The sequence below is a fragment of the Tachysurus fulvidraco genome, chromosome 11, assembly GCF_022655615.1.
Source record: "Tachysurus fulvidraco isolate hzauxx_2018 chromosome 11, HZAU_PFXX_2.0, whole genome shotgun sequence".
Lineage (NCBI taxonomy): Eukaryota > Metazoa > Chordata > Actinopteri > Siluriformes > Bagridae > Tachysurus > Tachysurus fulvidraco.
Window position 1 is genome coordinate 17,065,415 of NC_062528.1, and position 18,839 is coordinate 17,084,253.

The following is an 18,839-nucleotide window of genomic DNA, read 5'->3' on the forward strand; positions in this document are numbered from 1 at the left end:
CTCTTCCTGCCTTCTGACAAACAATTTCATAGATATGAACCGTCATAGATGTGCTTTATTTTTTAATAATTCAAACATTTAATGTCACTTGACATTCATCTCATCTTCAATCTGTCCCTGTCTCCCCATGCTTCGATTGATTTTCTGCCATGGCCAATATGAATAGGAGAGCAGTATGGATAAAAGAGATGCATGATGATCAATATGACAGGCAGCCGATGTGCCTTCATTATAAGCTGAACATAGAGTGTGTATCCTGTGCAGCCTATAGAGAGCTGAGAATGTTAATACTGTAAGGAAGGAAGAATGGATTGCATTAGAAGTAGCAGGAAAACGCACAGACACAAACACACACACAACACACACAGCGATTTAAGATCGAATGCCTTGCTTTGTTTTTCTTCTGTGTCTATGATCACAATGATCAACTTTCAGAATTAGCTTCTTATTGTCATTTGTAACTTCTAAGGTCAATTTACCGCTGAACTTTTTTCAGACATTTCCCAACGTCCGTTCTCTGTCATTACCTTCTTGCCAAATAATTTTCTAATTCGTTTTTATTTAATATTGGAAATAAAAAGCCTGAATTTGCAGAATGGCTAATTAGCAGATTATTGTGTTCGTAACAAGCTGTACATTTTACCTAATTAGTACATTCCTTACACTGAAAAGTCAAGATGATGGGGTTTTTCATGTTTGTACACCAAAAACTTTACAACCTTATAATCAGATTTTTTATTGTTAAATCTAATCTGATCTTGCTGAACTTCAACGGCCAAAATCAGCTACAGTTACTCTAACATGTAAATAAGACTCTGTATATACAAGCATTAGTTATGTTATTGTAAATATTGTATGGAAATGTATATTCCTTATGTACCTTCACTTAGAAGGTTGAACCTCACGAAAGGGTATTGGCAAGTGGCTTTTTCCCCAGAAGCAAAGCCTAAGACTGCCTTCTGCATTGAAAGCAGCCACCAGCAGTACCTAGTTCGCCCCTTCAACCTGCAAAGGGCTCTATCAACATTTTAAAGGCTCACGGCTCCTGAAACCCTGTTACAAGTACGCGGCTGCCTACATCAGCTACATCCACTATGACGTCATCCACTTCACCACCTGGTCAGACCACCTGTACCATGTTGGGGATGATCGGTAAAGCTAGGCTGATGACTAACTGGGGTACTGCATCTGCTGGGATTGCTGAAGCCACAGGAGAAGAATACGAAAGGAGTCAAAGAGAACCCATGTCCCACAACAGGTACGTGCCTTTCTAGGTTTGGCAGGGCACTACAGACTTTGTGCCTAATGTCTCCTTGCTAGCCTCCTATCTGTCAGACCTCATCAAGAAAAATCAGCCAGACCGGGTACAGTGAACCATTGAGATGGTGTGGAGCTCAAGAAGAAGCTCAAAGTTCCTCGCTTCTGCTGGAATCCTGACTTCAACATCAACTTCATTGTCCATACCATTGTCCAAATGCAGCATAAATATGCTTCTCGCATGACCGCCGTCTTAGTGTTTAAAGGACGGCACCACTGAGGTTATGAAAAGTGGGAGATCACATGGCTGCAAAGCCATGGTTGGCAGAAGCCCTCACAGCTGGCAGACTATCAGAGCAGCAGCAATGACTCAACCTCAATAAGAATCAGGGGTTGTATAAAATGGTTTAGCACAAATTCGTCCAGATCCCACTGACAGACAAGGCTGCACCCAATAAACCTAGTTCTACCCCATCTCCTTTTACCTCACCTTGCCTCCTTTCACTATAAGACATACTATAAGACCTCTATGTACATACATACAAAGTTGGCTATTTATCACTTGTTATTGTGCTGCTGTGTGGACTTAGTTAATACTATTTCTGATTTTATTGAGTACAATGCACACACACACACACACACACACACACACACACACACACACACACACACACACACACACACACACACACACACACACACACACACACACACACACACACACACACACACACAGGGCGGAGGTCAATTTAAGGGGAGAGTGCCTGAAGGTGATATGTTCTCACATGTGCTCAGTTAGAGTAGACTGCTGAATCAATGAGGTGCTAAAAGACTTAGAGCTGAACCCTTTTTTAAAAAGCAAAGCAATTTATCAATGTGACAGAGGGGAAGTGAAAGAGAGAAACAGAGCAAAGAAAAACAAAGCTGCATGTCTAGATTGGCTATGCAAAATAAAGTAGCAGTTTTGTAATAATCTGTGAGCAGGAGTTATCAAGGGCACTGAAGAAACACAATAAATGTCTTTTATTTGTCTTATTATAGGTGATAGATTAGAGTACCAGGAAGAAAAGGAGATAGAGAGAAGGTCCAGGAAATCATGCTGATCTTTTGTTCAAGTCATTAGGTGGAGCTAAGCAAGCTTTAGTTTCTGTGATGCATAAAAATAATGTTTACAGCATAGAATCAAAGTCAGAATAGACAGAGTAATACTTTAATATTTTAATAACTGTTGAAATGATCATTTACACTCATCATGCATCACCTACCCATACAACATATGTGTCGCTTCTTTTCCACATGCCCACAAGAAACCTGGAGTCTATTTCAGTAGAGGGGGGCACGGTGGCTTAGTGGTTAGCACGTTTGCCTCACACCTCCAGGGTTGGGGGTTCGATTGCCAGTCCAAAGACATGCATGATAGGTTGATTGGCATGTCTGGAAAATTGTCCGTAGTGTGTGAGTGTGTGAGTGAATGAGAGTGTGTGTGCCCTGCGATGGGTTGGTACTCCGTCCGGGGTGCATCCTGCCTTGATGCCCAAAGACACCTGACGGGACGTCCCGACCCATCACACACACTTACTCACCCATTCGCATACTACACACAATTGTTTAGATGCTAATCAGCCTATGCTGCATGTCTTTAGACTGGAGAATCACTGAAGAATGGGTGAAAACTCACAAACTCTGTCCCTATGCAATCATATATTGGTTAAAAAACATTTATTTCACAGCAAATTCTTAATTCTGAACCGTCAGCAAGTGCTGATTCATTTCCTCCGACAGCCCTTATAGTAGTCTAGCTGCAAATCAGTTTCATATTAATGCATTCATTCGAGTTGTTTCTCTAATAACATATAAGTCACAAGGACACATATAATGAATGTTTCGTGAGTGGATTAGAGAATGTTTCGTTGTTAACTTAGTGAAGATTTCTGTCAGATGTTTATAATGATAATATTTGTAAAGGGACTCTCCATCTCCATGCTTTGCAACCGACAGAGCAAATTCTGTTAAAAGTAACTATGTTTTCCAAAAGAGGAAAATCTTCAGAATAAGAGTCCTTTCTGATTTCTCTGCTACACCAAAAGCTTGCTTTACATTTTTAAATTCACAGAAGAGAAAAAGCTAGGCGGTTGAGTTGACTGTTTATTGCTGTTCGATGCCAATATCAATGTATATGATATTCCACCACATTAAATAGAAATATAAATGAAAATTTACAAAGTGTACGATGTGCCAGTTGTTAATAAATAAACATTGTTTGCATTTGCATTTTCAAGGTACTGAACAAAACAATTCACGGTGTGCTCTTATTGAAATGTCATTGATAGTTGTCTATAACTTTCTACTGGCTGGTAAACGCAAAAACCCTGTGCATTTGTACATGATATTTTAATTTAGTGTGACATGAAGGTCATCCTCACAAAGAGATTCTAATTCATTTTAGATTATGGATTGGACTCTACTGTGTTTGTTGTTCAATTGCTTTTGCTCCGATATGTTCCAATATTTTTGAATGTTCCTATTTTCTTGATTGTTTTCCCTATTTTTGCCATTATTTGTTTTGTGTGCAAATACTGATGTTTTGGAACTGTTATGTTTTTGCACCTTATTTTCTTTGTATTAAACTTTACCTGGACTTGCATTTTAAATCTGTTATCTGTTTCTTGAAAAGATAGAAAACAAATAGAGAATATGAGGCAAACTACAGCTTGCCACAGACCAGAGGTGCATCAGACTGGGATCTTTCATGCTTTGAGTAACCAGATTTGAAGCTTGCTGAACAAAGAAAGCGCACATTCATTAATATGAATCTGTAACACTACATGATATATTTACGTGGTTATTTCATTTATCTTTAGTAACTGCATGGGAAGGGTCATTGTGGCTTAATAAAACATATCTTCTGTCAAGTCCATGTCTATTCCCCTAGGGTTTGCTTCTGTAAGTAGTCCAGTGTATTTCTGATCTTGTTTATTATTTCATAGTACCTTCTATTTCTTGTTTCACAAGTCTTGTTCCTAGAGTTTCGGGTTTTGACCTACTTAGGCTATATTTTGACCTTGATGGATTACCAGCATTAAGGATTCAGCCGTATAAGTCTATATAAGTTTGGTGCTAGAAGTTTACCTATTTAGTTTATCAGCAGAGGTACAATGAAGGAAAGTGAGTAAGAGTTAGATTTTGCGCTGTACAAATAGCATGTCTCATCACTAGCCTTATCATCTTTATCATACATATCAGAAGGCACAGGCTCAATAACATTTCTGTACATGAACCTTTTCAAAGGTGCAAATTGGTCCATATTGGTTGTGAAGGCGAAAATTGTAAAGGTTTCCTTTTTTGACCTGTTTTTCTGACCATGTTTGGCTGTTCTCTGAACCCTGCTGTGGACTATCTTTCGAAGTCAGAGAAAAGCCTTCACAATTACACCCTATCAGTTCTGACTGTCCATCGATTTGCAGCCTTGTGTTCGAACTGTTTGATGTCCTCATTGCTATTCTGAGGACTAAAATGCCCCTTAGCCCTATTGTGAGCTCCTCCTGTGTCTCTCTTCATCAAATAACATAACATCATTACATTTAGCGTCTGAAACTTGGAGATTATAGACTCTGTGTGTGTATTGGGGATTCCTTGAAACCCTTGAGTTTACAGAGGGAATAAGATAACACTATATGAATTTTAAAGAAGGCACAGGTTAATAATATGTGCATGTGTGTGTGTGTGTGTGTGTGTGTGTGTGTGTGTGTGTGTGTGTGTGTGTGTGTGTGTGTGTGTGTGTGTGTGTGTGTGCGCGCCTGTGTGTGTGTGTGAGTGTGTGTGCCTTGCTGGGAGAGAAAGGATCCCAGGAATCCCCACAAGGATAGGAATAACTGATCATTTTTACCTTGTGGGGACATTTGGCACATCAGAATGAGGAAAACTGCTGAAAACAAAAACAATCAATAAAAAACCCTAGAAGAGCTATTTTGTTTAGTGTGAATAGAAGTTTCTCACAAAGGTCCTATGACTATGTTCTCTCTCTCTCTCCCTCTCTCTCTCTCTCTCTCTCTCTCTCTCTCTCCCTCTCCCTCTCTCTCTCTCTCTTCCTCCCTCTCTCCCTCTCTCTCTAGTGGGTGGTGGTGGTCTTTCTGGATGGAGTGCTGAAGTGTGAGGCTGAGTGGAGAACCATGGTGAAGGTCATATGGATGATGATATACAAACACACTGTGTGTGTGTGTGTGTGTGTGTGTGTGTGTGTGTGTGTGTGTGTGTGTGTGTGTGTGTGTGTGTGTGTGTGTGTGTGTGTGTGTGTGTGGGTGTGCATGGGGTTAGTTATTCTCTCAGCTGCTCAATTCTCTGCACAGTTGGACGAAAAATCCAATCTCCTGTTCATATAGTCTCTCTTTTCTCTCAATTCCATATAATTCAATTCCACTCTATTCAATTCAAACTCCTTTACTGGCACCACAAGATCCATTTGGGTTTGAGAGCTGGTGGAAATTAAAGAATGACAATTACATTAAATATTTTAGTCTTGGAAAACTGTAGCAAATGCTGTTCAATGATGTAAATGCATTACTGTTACAGACAACAGCCAATAATACAGTAAGTAGTAGAAACAGGGTGTAGGAAGAAATGTGGTGTAAATCAGGCAGGTTTGGTAGCAGCAGCAGCTCCAAAGGAACCAACAATGAATTAATAATGAGAAACCAATCAGTTGATTTCAATCAGTGCTTTGAGGTATCGGCTGGTTCTCTGGTAGTTATCAACCTTGCATGCTCATGGTTTTCTACACCTAGAGTATGATTTATCAGTTTATGCTTGTACATAAAGATGTATATATAAATATATATAGCTACTCCAGACACTTTCTATACACAAACATACAGAAAAGTGTAATCGTTAACTGCTGATGAATAGCTGCCGTCCCACTTATTGTCATTCACGTCAGCATAACAGACAGTAATTGCTCGAAATGGTGCCCAAGGTAAAGTCAGGTCACATATTAAATATAAAGTATAACACAAAAGAGATGTTCCGAATACGGAATATGTTTTTGATTCCTCATGTATTACAATGAGAAATTGAAGGCAGATCTGGCATTTCCTGAACTAAGCTAAGTAATGACACATGCATTTATATTACATGTTACATTTCCAAACACGGCAGCGGAAAGACAGACGTAACCTTGGATTTTTACATCATGGCAAGTTTTCCAGGTGCTATTGAATACAGTTGAGACAAGGCCATAAAATCTACTATTAAATAGTGGAGACAAGGCCATAAAATCAAGCTTCTGAAGCGAAGTTGTTTACCATATATGGTGATTTGTGGGTGGTTCTTTGTGTAAATGATGCTCATATAGATTGTGTAGGATTTATCTGTCACCTCACAGCTATGCTTATGCATGTGTGATAAATGCCAGTGTTCTTGGGTATACTGGTGCTTCTTACACACAGAATTAGAACTTGTTCTGTGCACACTTTAATAAATGAGACCCCTGTTTTTGTTTACTATCCCCTTGGCTCTGAACCGTTGACTTTAGTATTGTTTTAGTGTGTATGTTGTTAAATTGCTAATTAATTGACACAGGTGTGTGGTCAAGAGTGGTTTCAGGTTCCCTTAAGCTATGAAATGTAGGAAGAGTTTTATACTAAGGGTGCTAGCTGTTGCAGTTAAAGGTGCACTGCTTAATTAGTTGTAACACAAGTTAAATCTCTTTTTATTGTAACCCAGCACAAGCTCTACAGTATTCCTGCTTCATTCCAGATTGGACTTCTGCCTTGCTAAGGATCTCCTTCACGTTTCAGAGACAAAAACGAAAACACTCCACCCACCTTAAGGCATTTGTCAAACCCTGCTCAGAGCCATGTTCATTTCACAGCTTGACTTGACCCAACATCCCTCAAGATATAAGGAAGACATGCATCAAATCATCCCTGTCCTGGTACCCAGGTGGTGGAATGAGCTTCTGAGCTGAGCATTTGAACAGCTGAGTCACGAGCTGTTCTTCTAACAAAGACAAAAGACTCGCAGCAGTTCTTCACCAAACACTTCAATAAGCAAAAAAAATGAACAAACAAACAAACAAATAAATAATCACCTCGACTTCTCTGTCTTATGTTGCTAATCTCCTTGTACTAATTCTTTCTAACAGATTTTTAAATGCTAGAATCTACTTTTAAACAAAATATTGTATGAAAAAAAAATTTCATTTGGACCAATAGTTAATTATCTGTTAATGGTTAATATCATGACACTTCCTTCATCTTTGCAATTTGGTCCCTATGTTGAAATTTTAATGTTACTTCAGCAATAATAGGCTAGTAAAATGAAAGAAAATGTCACACTAAGATCGATATTGATTCCTCTGTCGCTAAAATTGCTTTGCTGCTTGTAGTAAAAACAATGTCTGAAAGAATTTTGATAAAATTGTCAGAGAATTCATTGATAAAAGAATTTGCCTGGGGTCGAGCAGGGGGTAGTGTTACCTACCATCTTACTGTTCAATCCTAAACTTGGGTTACAATCTGTGTGGGTTTATTTCTGGTTCACAATTTTCCTCTCACCTCAATAAACCATGCCAGTAGGTAGATAAATGTATGATTTATAAACATTTTAATAGAATTAGTTACGTTAGCTAATTAAGTTTTCATAAGGATGCTTTTCCATAATGTCGGTCATGTCCACTACAGGAGTCAAAACACAGTGGCAAACGGAAATGATCCATAATCACAGGAAAAATCTGCCCATATGACACACTTGAGTTACTATGGCTTTGGTTTTGTGGCTAGAAATATACAATAAGATACATAAGGTACATGTACTATGCAATGAACAGAGTATAAGTACAGCAACCAGTCAAGGATAAGACACAGAATAGGTGAACACAGTCAAATAACAGGACCGGGGAAGAGCAGGGCAGAAAATAACAGAAACAAAATGACATAAAAACCACTCTGTGAACTGAAAGTTGAAATTCATGACAATTAAAATCTGCAGTACTAATGTTTTTTTTCACTTTAACGTTACTACACACCACTATACAGTACTGTGCCTTGCTTAACTTCAGAGATCTCAAAGCTTATTAAATCTCGGTCACTAAGCACTGCTGTTTAAGAGCAATAAATCAAATCTGGTTAAAAAATAATAAAAAATGCTACACAATAAGACCACAGTGTGTGTGTGTGTGTGTGTGTGTGTGTGTGTGTGTGTGTGTGTGTGTGTGTGTGCAAGCTTCCCTGTGAAGCAAAATAATGCATTTTAAACCAGGGTGTATTCCCACCTCATGCCTAGCATTCCCATGCCAGACTCCGGATCCTTTGTGACCTTGGCCAGAATAATATAGTTAGTGGGAATGAATGAAGGACTTGATGGAAAGATTAAGGTGTTAAATCTTTACAGAGTGCAAAATGCTCACTCTGTATAATATAAAGCTATATTCTATATTATCTATATATTATCTATATATAGATATATAAAATACTAAAAACATGTTCCATTTTAATGTGAATGTGTTGTGCTCTGTCTTCTTCTAATTTTGGGCTGATACCCTAAAGTCAAGAAATCCTAAAAAATAAAAAAAGATAAAAAAATATAAAATCTTCAGGGATTGTGAGTGTCGTTGAGAAAAAAAAAGACGACTATTTTCCTTACTCAGCTCCTGCTATTGCAGAGCTTTCTAATAATATGAGCTTAGGTGCTATTTTTTAGCTGCTTCCATAATTTGATTGCCCTTTTTATATTTGTATGATTAATGGATAGCGATATATTTCTGCCCTGTATGCATTGTTTGCTGTTTTACTGTGTACCTATTGCATGTATGCTACATACAGGGACTCTGGAGTGCCTATTATGTGCCAGATGTTTAATTGGTACATGTGCTACACACATCACACACCTCTCTCTCTCTCTCTCTCTCTCTCTCTCTCTCTCTCTCTCTCTCTCTCTCTCTCTCTCTCTCTCTCTCTCTCTCTCTCTCTCTCTCTCTTTCTTTCTCTCTCTCCCTCTATATTTTTTTTCTCTCTCTCACCTTTACTCCTTTACTTCCCGTAGTGCTGGACTAAGTGCCCATGTAGCCGATTTAAAATATACGTGCTTGTGTTACATTAACATTGCTCTGGCTGAAAGGATATATTCCTACACCAACAGAGCGAAATTACAGAGGCTAATTTACAACAGTAATTGCCATCATTTTCCTTCTCTCATGATCAGACGCTGACATTTGAACAGATCCTCGTCTCTTTCATCCGCACGCATGTATGCGCAAGGTGGATTTGTGGAAATTGATTAGTGCAGGCTGACGAAGGGAGGAGAGTGAGATGGAAAGCGAGAGTAAGAGAGATGAGGGGGAAAGAGTTGGCAATACTAAAGAGGTCATTTAGCTTTAAAGATTACGGAGGCGAGTGAAAGATTGAGGGCTTAATGAAACTTTTAGCCCTGGAGCTTTCTCAATCATACCAGAGGGACAGAGACAGAAAGGAAAGAAAGAAAGAAAGAAAGAATGAAAGAATGAAAGAAAGAAGTTTAAAGAGCAAAATAATTTAAAAAAGCACTAATATTGGCTGATGCAATATCAATGACAGAAGAAATAATTGATTTGTTTGTGATTTATCGTGATTCATTTTTAATTCTTAAATAATGAATAAAACATTATAGCCAGAATTACTCAGAGGCTCAGGCATAAATTAATTTGGTTAATTCTAAATTATAAGCAGAAATAAAAGCAAACATTTTGAATGCAAAACGAAGATTGTAGAGTTTTTTTTTAAATAGTTTAATTAGTTTAATGTTATAGTAAAAGAATTAAGGTATATAACACAATTCCACTTTCTTTAACTGTTTTTGTATTGGTTTAATGTTCTAAATGTTCATTTCTAGATTCATTTTTAAAACCAGAAGCAGCCACGGGCTAAAATTATATGTGGAGAAAACGAGGACCATAGAATAAATAATATAATAACAAATAGCAATTTGCAGAACATAATTAAACTCCTTAACAACGTGGCCTTTTAATGCAATACCAGACCTTCTTTATTCAATCTAATCTGACTATATAAGCAAATTTAGGTTTAAATAGTTACCTTGTCTAAAGTAAATGACATAAAAGAGCCGGATAAGTGAACGAGCAAGCTAGTAAACATTATGCTAATTACTGTCATGATCATATGATCATATGGTCGAGCTTTTGATTGGTTATTCACTTAAGGATGTTGTGACGGCTCTGATCCAAGGTCGATAAAACTGACTTTTAGACACACACAATGACACTGCTGACATGATTCTTGTTATATTGTGTCTTTTTGTCCTTGTCCAATCAATACAGCATCTCTGCCACATTAAATGACCCATCATGCCACTTTCTCTGAGAAGGACTCAGCTGTCCACCGAAGACCTCTGACCTGTGTCATTCCTCAATCTTACGGCTCTTCCATCTTTCTTTTCATCTCTGATTTCCTCAATGACAATAGTTCATATGGCAGATATACACAGACAAAAAAACTTCATGCTTTCCTCTTTTTTCATTTCTCTATCCTCACCTGTTCCAGTTTCCAGTGAAACTCGGCTGGTCTGAACGAGGAGCTCTGGGTGTAATCCCTCCTCAATAAGAACACCAGTCTGCAGTTGTGCACATACAGAGAGTAATGATGCCTGTTCATCTCTGTAGGAGAGAGAGAGAGAGAGAGAGAGAGAGAGAGAGAGAGAGAGAGAGAGAGAGAGAGAGAGAGAGAATATTAATTATCATGCAAGGTCAGTAATTTGAACTCGGTAGACAGAAGTGATAAAGTGAACAGGGGCAGAGGAAACTGCTGATGTATTCATCCTCTCTCACATTCTTCCCATCCTGTCTTACTCACCTGTTCTCCTCCTGAACCCTGCTATCCTCTCCATTCTTCTTTCATCTCACCACATTACTCACTATTCTTATTTTATTTTGTATTTTTTAAAATTAGCTTCAATTCTCTTTGTTAGTTACTATAATTGCAAAATGTGTTAAAATGAATAGAAGTAATTTAACAGTAATATTAGATACAGAAGGACATTTGTGGAATGTGCCTAGTCTTTACAAGGAACATGATATTTGTAGCTGATTAACCTTGGAAGAGGCAATACAGCTGTCATGGACATCTGGATAAATTTATGAGATATATATATATATTTTTTAGAGATCTGCATTCCCTCAGAGTTCATTAACTCCTTGTGTTCCCTTTCCTTTCTTTCTTTCCCCATTCCCTTTCCTTCCTCTGTTCCCTTTCCTTCCTTTCTTTCCCCATTCCCTTTCCTTCCTCTGTTCCCTTTCCTTCCTTTCTTTCCCCATTCCCTTTCCTTCCTCTGTTCCCTTTCCTTCCTTTCTTTCCCCATTCCCTTTCCTTCCTCTGTTCCCTTTCCTTCCTTTCTTTCCCCATTCCCTTTCCTTCCTCTGTTCCCTTTCCTTCCTTTCTTTCACCATTCCCTTTCCTTCCTTCCTTTCCCCATTCCCTTTCCTTCCTTCCTTCCTTCCTTCCTTTCCCCATTCCCTTTCCTTCCTTCCTTCCTTCCTTCCTTCCTTCCTTCCTTCCTTCCTTCCTTCCTTCCTTCCTTCCTTCCTTCCTTCCTTCCTTCCTTTCCCCATTCCCTTTCCTTCCTTCCTTCCTTCCTTCCTTCCTTCCTTCCTTCCTTCCTTCCTTCCTTCCTTCCTTCCTTCCTTCCTTTCCCTTCCCTTCCCTTCCCTTCTCTCTCTAATGATGGGAAGTCGAAGTGGTATTTGTATTTTTGCGCTCTTTTTTGTACCTGTATCATGAATGCTTAACTATTTTCCCTATCTTTTTTATCATGTTAATATTTTGCACTTATTTGTCCGGAGTCGTTTGCACAGTAGGACACTATCATTTGTGCAAGAGAGGCTTTGAGTCTCTCCCTGAGGGGGAAATGCTGGCTTTCTCAATTAAAAAGGGATGTTAATGAATACCTCAAAGTTGTGTTTATGGCTATAGGGGATATTATAAGCCATAAAAACACATTAATTCAGCTTCCAGGATGAATACGAACGTCTTTGTGTGACTAAGAAAGGAAAGTTTAATAAAGCAGCTAGTTAGGAGAGGGATTTGGGGATAGGATACTTTTGTTTTGATAACACCCTTGTGTGCACCTTTTCAAATAGTCCACCTTTCGTGTCTAATGAAACAATCACTAAAGAGCTTACTAAGTTTTGGAAATGTGCCAGAGACACCCTCTAGGCTGCAAATGTCTGAGCTGAAAACATGTATTTTCATTCAGGTGACAGGTGTTTATATGTCTGATGACATCTGATAAGACCTTAGAGGTATCAATGAGAAATGAGTACAGAGACAAATAATTGTTCGTGCTGTTTTGAAAGAAAAAAAGAGGTATTAAGTGCAAGTGACATGACATAAAAGAAAGTACAGTACTGTATGGTGACCCATACACAGAATTTGTTCTCTGCATTTAACCCATCCAAAGTGCACACACACAGCAGTGAACACACACACCGTGAACACACACACCCAGAGCAGTGGGCAGACATTTATGCTGCGGAGCCCGGGGAGCAGTTGGGGGCGTTCAGTGCCTTGCTCAAGGGCACTTCAGTCATGGCTGGCCCGAGACTCGAACCCACAACCTTAGGGTTAGGAGTCAGACTCTCTAACTATTAGGCCACGACTTCTTAAGCTTTAACCCACTCTGTCTACACACATATATACTGTTTATCTCGCAGCTGTACACTCTTTTTTTGTATACAATGCACACATAGACTTATTTTATCTTATTTATCTTTTTGTATCGTCCTTATTTCCTGGAGGAGACTTTTCAAGAATGCTGGAGGAGACTTTTTCAATGTATTGTGTACCTAACTGTGTCCTGTACAGATGACAATAAACTCTTGAAACTAGATAACCAGAAAAAAACTGTACTGCTTAAAACAGATCTTGAGAAAGCAAAAAAAATAAAGGCAAGCTTTTACAAATCGAACAAAGTAAAGAGGCTAATGAAGAAGGCGAGAGAAAGAACATCCATGGCTATAAAAAACAGCTGGAGTTAACACCATGAGTCTCCTGGAAGGAAACTGTAATGAGACTGGTAAAGAGCCTAAGGCTCCACAGGAGGTGAGTGACTCTCACAAGTCATGCAACACTCCATTACCTGAGCCACAGTATAATAATGAGCATGATTATGCAAGGAACTAAAAGTGTAATCTGGAAAGTGAAAAAAACTAGAAAAAGTGTGCAATATGTTTTAACCGATAATGAGGGAAATGAAGAGAATGTAGATGATGACAGAGTTTTAATGTTTCTTGAGTTTGGATGGTACATTATGTGCACAAGTACAGTCTACAACATCCAATGATTTTTTTTACTTGCTTTCAAATTTCACAGAATGTTGTTTTGCAAATTTTTACCTGAATATGAATTGGAATCTAATCAAAAAGACACAAAACAAACAGAGTGCTGAAAGTATAGATCTTAGCGCTGGGCAACGATTACAACTTTTAATCGCAATTAAACGCATGATTTTTTTTGCACTGTTATGCACAAAATTTAATAATAAATTCAAAAGAAGTGTATCACACTTGTGCTGCTACTGTATACCGTATGAACAAAAGTTCAGTAACATTTGGTTTGCAAACAAAAAACAAATAAGGTGCTTTTTACAGTAGTTTACACACCTTTAACATAGTAGCAGTTAAAATATTCAACATAAATCAACATAAACATTTATGAAGTATTCCGGTTATAAGAACATTTTACTTTGTAATGGTTACAAATAACTTTGTGAATATCAACTTCAACGTGTGGAAGAGATTTAAAATAAAAATGACCATTTAAAAGTTTACTCTCCATTTTTCTGTCCCTGCTAGTTCTGGTTCATGTGTAACGATGTGTACTGTTTTTTGTTTTTTCTTGTTGTAAAGAAATCATGAGTGAGAAGGCAAAACAAATGTATTTTATTTCTTATAGGGATCAAGATAATATGTAGAGTGTCACAACCGGCTCAAGTCATGAAAAATAAGGAGGACACAGTGAAAACCAAGATACCATTTAATCTTTTATTTAAAATGTGATTAATTAGTCTGAACTTTGGTAGAACGTTTTAGCAGTTTAAACGTGACAATGTATTTGAGAACACAAAGGAAAAACAATACTTATAAAATAAGAAAGAAACAAAACAGAAAACAACCCCAAACAAAACCCAAGCGGAAAAAAATCCCAATCAACACCAAACTTAAATAAGGAGCGATAACAAGCAACAGATGCACACGATTTAGCGGTACAGCTCAACCCACTGGCCGGCCGTAGCGGAGAAGCTGGAGACCCGTCACAAGAGGATAACAAAACATAACACACACACAAAGGAAATAATCCCTGTTCAAAAGTTTGTATACCTTCAGTTCTTCATATCATTTACTGCCCCATTTAGCAGTTTTTTGTAATAATGCATGTTTGAGATCTCCCCAAAGTGGCTCAATGATACTGAGGTCAGAAGACTGTGATGGCCTCCAAAACCTTCACCTTTTTCTGTTGTAGCAATTGAAGGGTCAACTTTGCCTTGTGCTTTGGATCATTGTCATGTTGGAACATCCGAGATCGTCCCATGCAAATTGTCTGCCAGTAGGTTCTGATAACAAGCTGCATTCATCTTGCCATCGATTTTTACTAGCTTCTCCATGTCACTGGAGCTCACACAGCCCCAAAACATAAGAAATCCACCACCATGCTTTACAGTGGGGATTGTGTACTTTTCACCGTAGGCCTTGTTGACTCTTCTCCAAACATAGTGTTTATGGTTGTGATTATAAAGTTCAAATTTGGTCTTATCACTCCAAATGATTGCTCCAGAAGCTGTGAGGGTTGTCTAGGTGCTGACTGGTGTATAAAAGCTCGGCCTTTTTGTGGCATCTGGTGCAGTATCGGCTTTCTCCTGGTATCTCGACCATGTAGGACATTTTGTGTTTAAGTACCTTCTTATTATGACCTTAGAAACAATAACACCACTTTTTTTCCAGAGCAGTCTGTATTTCTCTCCAAGTGTTTGTGGGTTTTTCTTTGCGTCCTGAACAATTCTTCCAGCATTAGTGGAGGACACCTTTCTTGGTCTACCTGACCGTGCCTTAGAATCATCACCACCTCTTTATTAGAGTCCGAAAAGTACTGACTGGCATTTTCAAGTGTTGAGAGATCTTTTTATATCCTTTTCCTACGTTATAATGATCAACTACCTTATTACACAGGTCCATTGGCAGTTCTTTTGTCTTCCCCATGGTGCAATATCCAGCCAAGTCAGTGCATCACCTCATGAGCTGAGAAACTCACAGTCTATTTATGTATAGACACTAATTTCAATTACAGTGAGTCACTGGTATGGAATCTTCACTTTAATAGCCATTTAAACCTCTGTGTGTCCACCTGTGTGTTTATAATGTGGCCAAACGTTCAAGGATATGTTAACTTTTAATCAGAATTATTTAGGTGATTTAATTTATCATTAGGTTTTAAAAAAAAGTCAAACAACTACTGTATGTGATATTTAATGACTTCATATGACCACTATCCTTAAATATTTCCCAAATAAATGGCAACAATGATTAACAATTTCTTTCAGGGAATGTAAACTTTTGAACATGACTGTATATACAATGAAAATAATTGATATGAGGAAAAACCTTTGAGGATTCTGAGGCATCTTGTCTTTGAGGACGACAACCTTCCAAAAAAATACACAATTGTCAGACTGTATCTAAGTGTAGAAAGGACGTTATTCATAATAACACTCTCCGGTGTTCATAACAGTTTATAATCACACCCTAAATTGTCACCCAAATGAGGACGAGGTTCCCTTTTGAGTCAGGTTCCTTTCAAGGTTCCTTCCTCTTCAATCTAAGGGAGTTTTTCTTTGTCACAGTCACCTCAGTCACCTCAGGCTTGTTCATTGGAGATAAATACAAACACATTGAAATATAAGTCTAATCTTAATCTTGAACTTTTGCATAACATTAATCATTATATTATATTCAACTTTTTGTACTATATTTTTTGTGTTCTGTAAATCTGCTTTAGGAAAATATCCATTGTTAAATATGCGATGCAAATAAAACTGAATGTGCTTGAATTGAAATAGACAACATCAAAAACAAAATTAAAGTAGATCTATCCAAAAATGCACGGATGGCATGATATGAGGGTATTACTTCTGATTTCAGACCTAAAGGCACGAATGTGAAATACTGGCTATGAACAGTTTCCAAACAGAAGTGCTTCGTGTTTAGCATTTAAACAGCAGATTGGAAAGCTAATAGATCTGAAAAAAAGAAGAAAAAAGATGCACATGGGCGGTGGCCTTATCTTAACTTCCTTCTTTTTACTTTGCTTCTCTTCAACCCTTGTTAAGACCATAGAGGATTTCATGGAACACTCCTTTAAACATTAATAAGAAGGCATAAACCAAATCAAGCAATGCTGTCTGAGTATATCAATCTGAAAAAGCACAAATGGAGTTTATCTACAAAAGTAGACCATGTCCTAAGCTTCACCACATTGCACTACATTACAAAGTAGAATATAAGAAGCATGTGCTGACTTTTATAAATATGTATAGTTTATATTTTAACAAGGCATTAGACAGAATTATTAAAGAACCACATTTTCCATTCTCTTCGACGGTGAAAAGTCCGAATTGGTAAACGGAAAGAAAGAAATGTTAATATAAAATACTTGAACAAGTTTGACAGGGTAGAATCAGTGCTGCAGGGCTAGACAAGTTATATATCAGATGAGCAACCAATAACAGAATCAAAACTGCTACTATTGTTCCCTGTAGCATATCAGATCACAATTTCATTACTCTCACATATAACTCACAAAATAAAGCCAAGGAGTCCATAATAAAAGAACAATGCAAAACTATTACAAAAAAAAAGTTTCTAGAAAATTGAAGTGCTCAAAGGGACAGCTATAAAAATCTAATGCACACTGCCTTCCATAAGTAAGTGGCCCCACGACCCTAAAAAAATTTGAAGTCTTGGAGCCTGGAAATGAAATGGACCTAACTGAAATCAAATATCAAGATTCTTCATTGATCCAACGCATCAAATTGTCATCAAAACTCACATAATCAAATGAATGTGTGCAATTAACTTGTCACATGATATCAGTAAACATGCACCCGTTCCTGCAGGGCTTCAAAAATATCTTAACAAATAGCATCATCGAGACCAGTGATCTGTCAAAGCAAGTCCAGGACAACATTCAGGAAAAATATCAATAAAGATTTATGACTCTTATCTAAAGTTAACAAAAAGTCCCAGACCAGGTATGGAGAGTGGTAGCAGGAGATTCTACAAAGAAGCCACTGGAAACTCTCAAACAATAATCTCATCAAAATGCTACCACCATCATGCTTTACTGTGGGTATGATGTTGTCAGGATGAGGAGCAGTGTTAGGTTTCTAACCAAAAATAGAACCTTTTAGCTGAGACCAAATTTTCAGTTGGTCTCAGCAGACCAGAGGTCCAGAGGACAGGTCTTCATAAAGCATGTCACTCCTCCATCCTCAGCTGTTGTTTGTTGAATATCCACATCCTATCCCCATCCATCTGTTAGCTGTGAATCTCTATAGCTCATTCAAAACACCTTGGTTGCTTTTCTAACTAATTTTCCCCTTACCAGGTCACTAAATTTTCATTTAATTGACTTGTGCAGATTTGCCGGAGGCAGTTTTTTAATCTGTGCAAACATTTCATCATCTCTTAGAAGAAATAGAAGCTGTACTATCTCACAAATTGAAAATCCCCGGCATCAGTTTTCCTGAAGGCATGCGGTCGGCAGGAGACCGAGGGTAAACTACTATTTTTCAAAACACAAGAACAAGAAGTCTTCTAATCCATTTGAAGAAAGTCCTACGCCATATTAACCTAAATGTGCTTTATTTAAAAGAAATTATGTACATTTCTTGTCAAAGTGTGTGACTGTGTGAGGTTGGGGCCAGGAGAAAAAAGTTCACTCTCTTACCTGTTTTATCTGAGTTACATAGCAGCGTCTCTTTCTCCCCTCTCAGTCCAGGGCTCGGCCCGTGCTTCATCCATGTCGCTATGGTGAACTGATCCGTCAAGTTCTGAGGTGCAACCCAGTCCGGAATCTTTGCTGCCTGTCGTCCATCAAAACGGAATATAAGCTCACTGTCGCGGCCGCCATCCGTCAGCAATGACATCGTCCAATTAAAAGCTGCACTCGGGGCAGGGAGAAGGTCAGTGCTGCCTGATGAAGCTCCTAGAGTGTCACCACGGTAACAGGACAACACATAAGAAGCGTTAGAATCCGTAGATGTAAACATACTATAAACGCTATAAATACTATAAATGTGGTAAATAATGAAGGCAACAGCATCATTAATTAACTGTTATAAACTCTGAAGCTAAAAAAAATCTATGTACAGATTTGTATGTATATTTTCAAATCAGCAAAACTCAAAGTAACACATTTACTGTACAAAGATCTGTAGGTCTAACGTTCATGAAACCGGTTGAAGTATTCAATAACAGAATGGATTATTGGGGTAGTGGCAAAAGCAGGATTAGTTCTTACATCTAATACACATAACTAACTAGGCTG

General features: G+C 38.1%; 1 protein-coding gene across 1 annotated transcript in view; it reads right to left on the bottom strand.

Moving 5' to 3' along the window:
* Nucleotides 1-18,839, bottom strand: part of clstn2b (calsyntenin 2b) — a 203,678-nt gene that overhangs the window by 33,478 nt on the left and 151,361 nt on the right. Inside the window, exons 7-8 of the mRNA XM_047821019.1 lie at nucleotides 18,240-18,497; nucleotides 10,779-10,900 (exon numbers count right to left, since the gene is read on the bottom strand). Coding sequence (XP_047676975.1) covers nucleotides 10,779-10,900; nucleotides 18,240-18,497 — 380 coding nt within the window. The remainder of the gene's footprint in view (nucleotides 1-10,778; nucleotides 10,901-18,239; nucleotides 18,498-18,839) is intronic.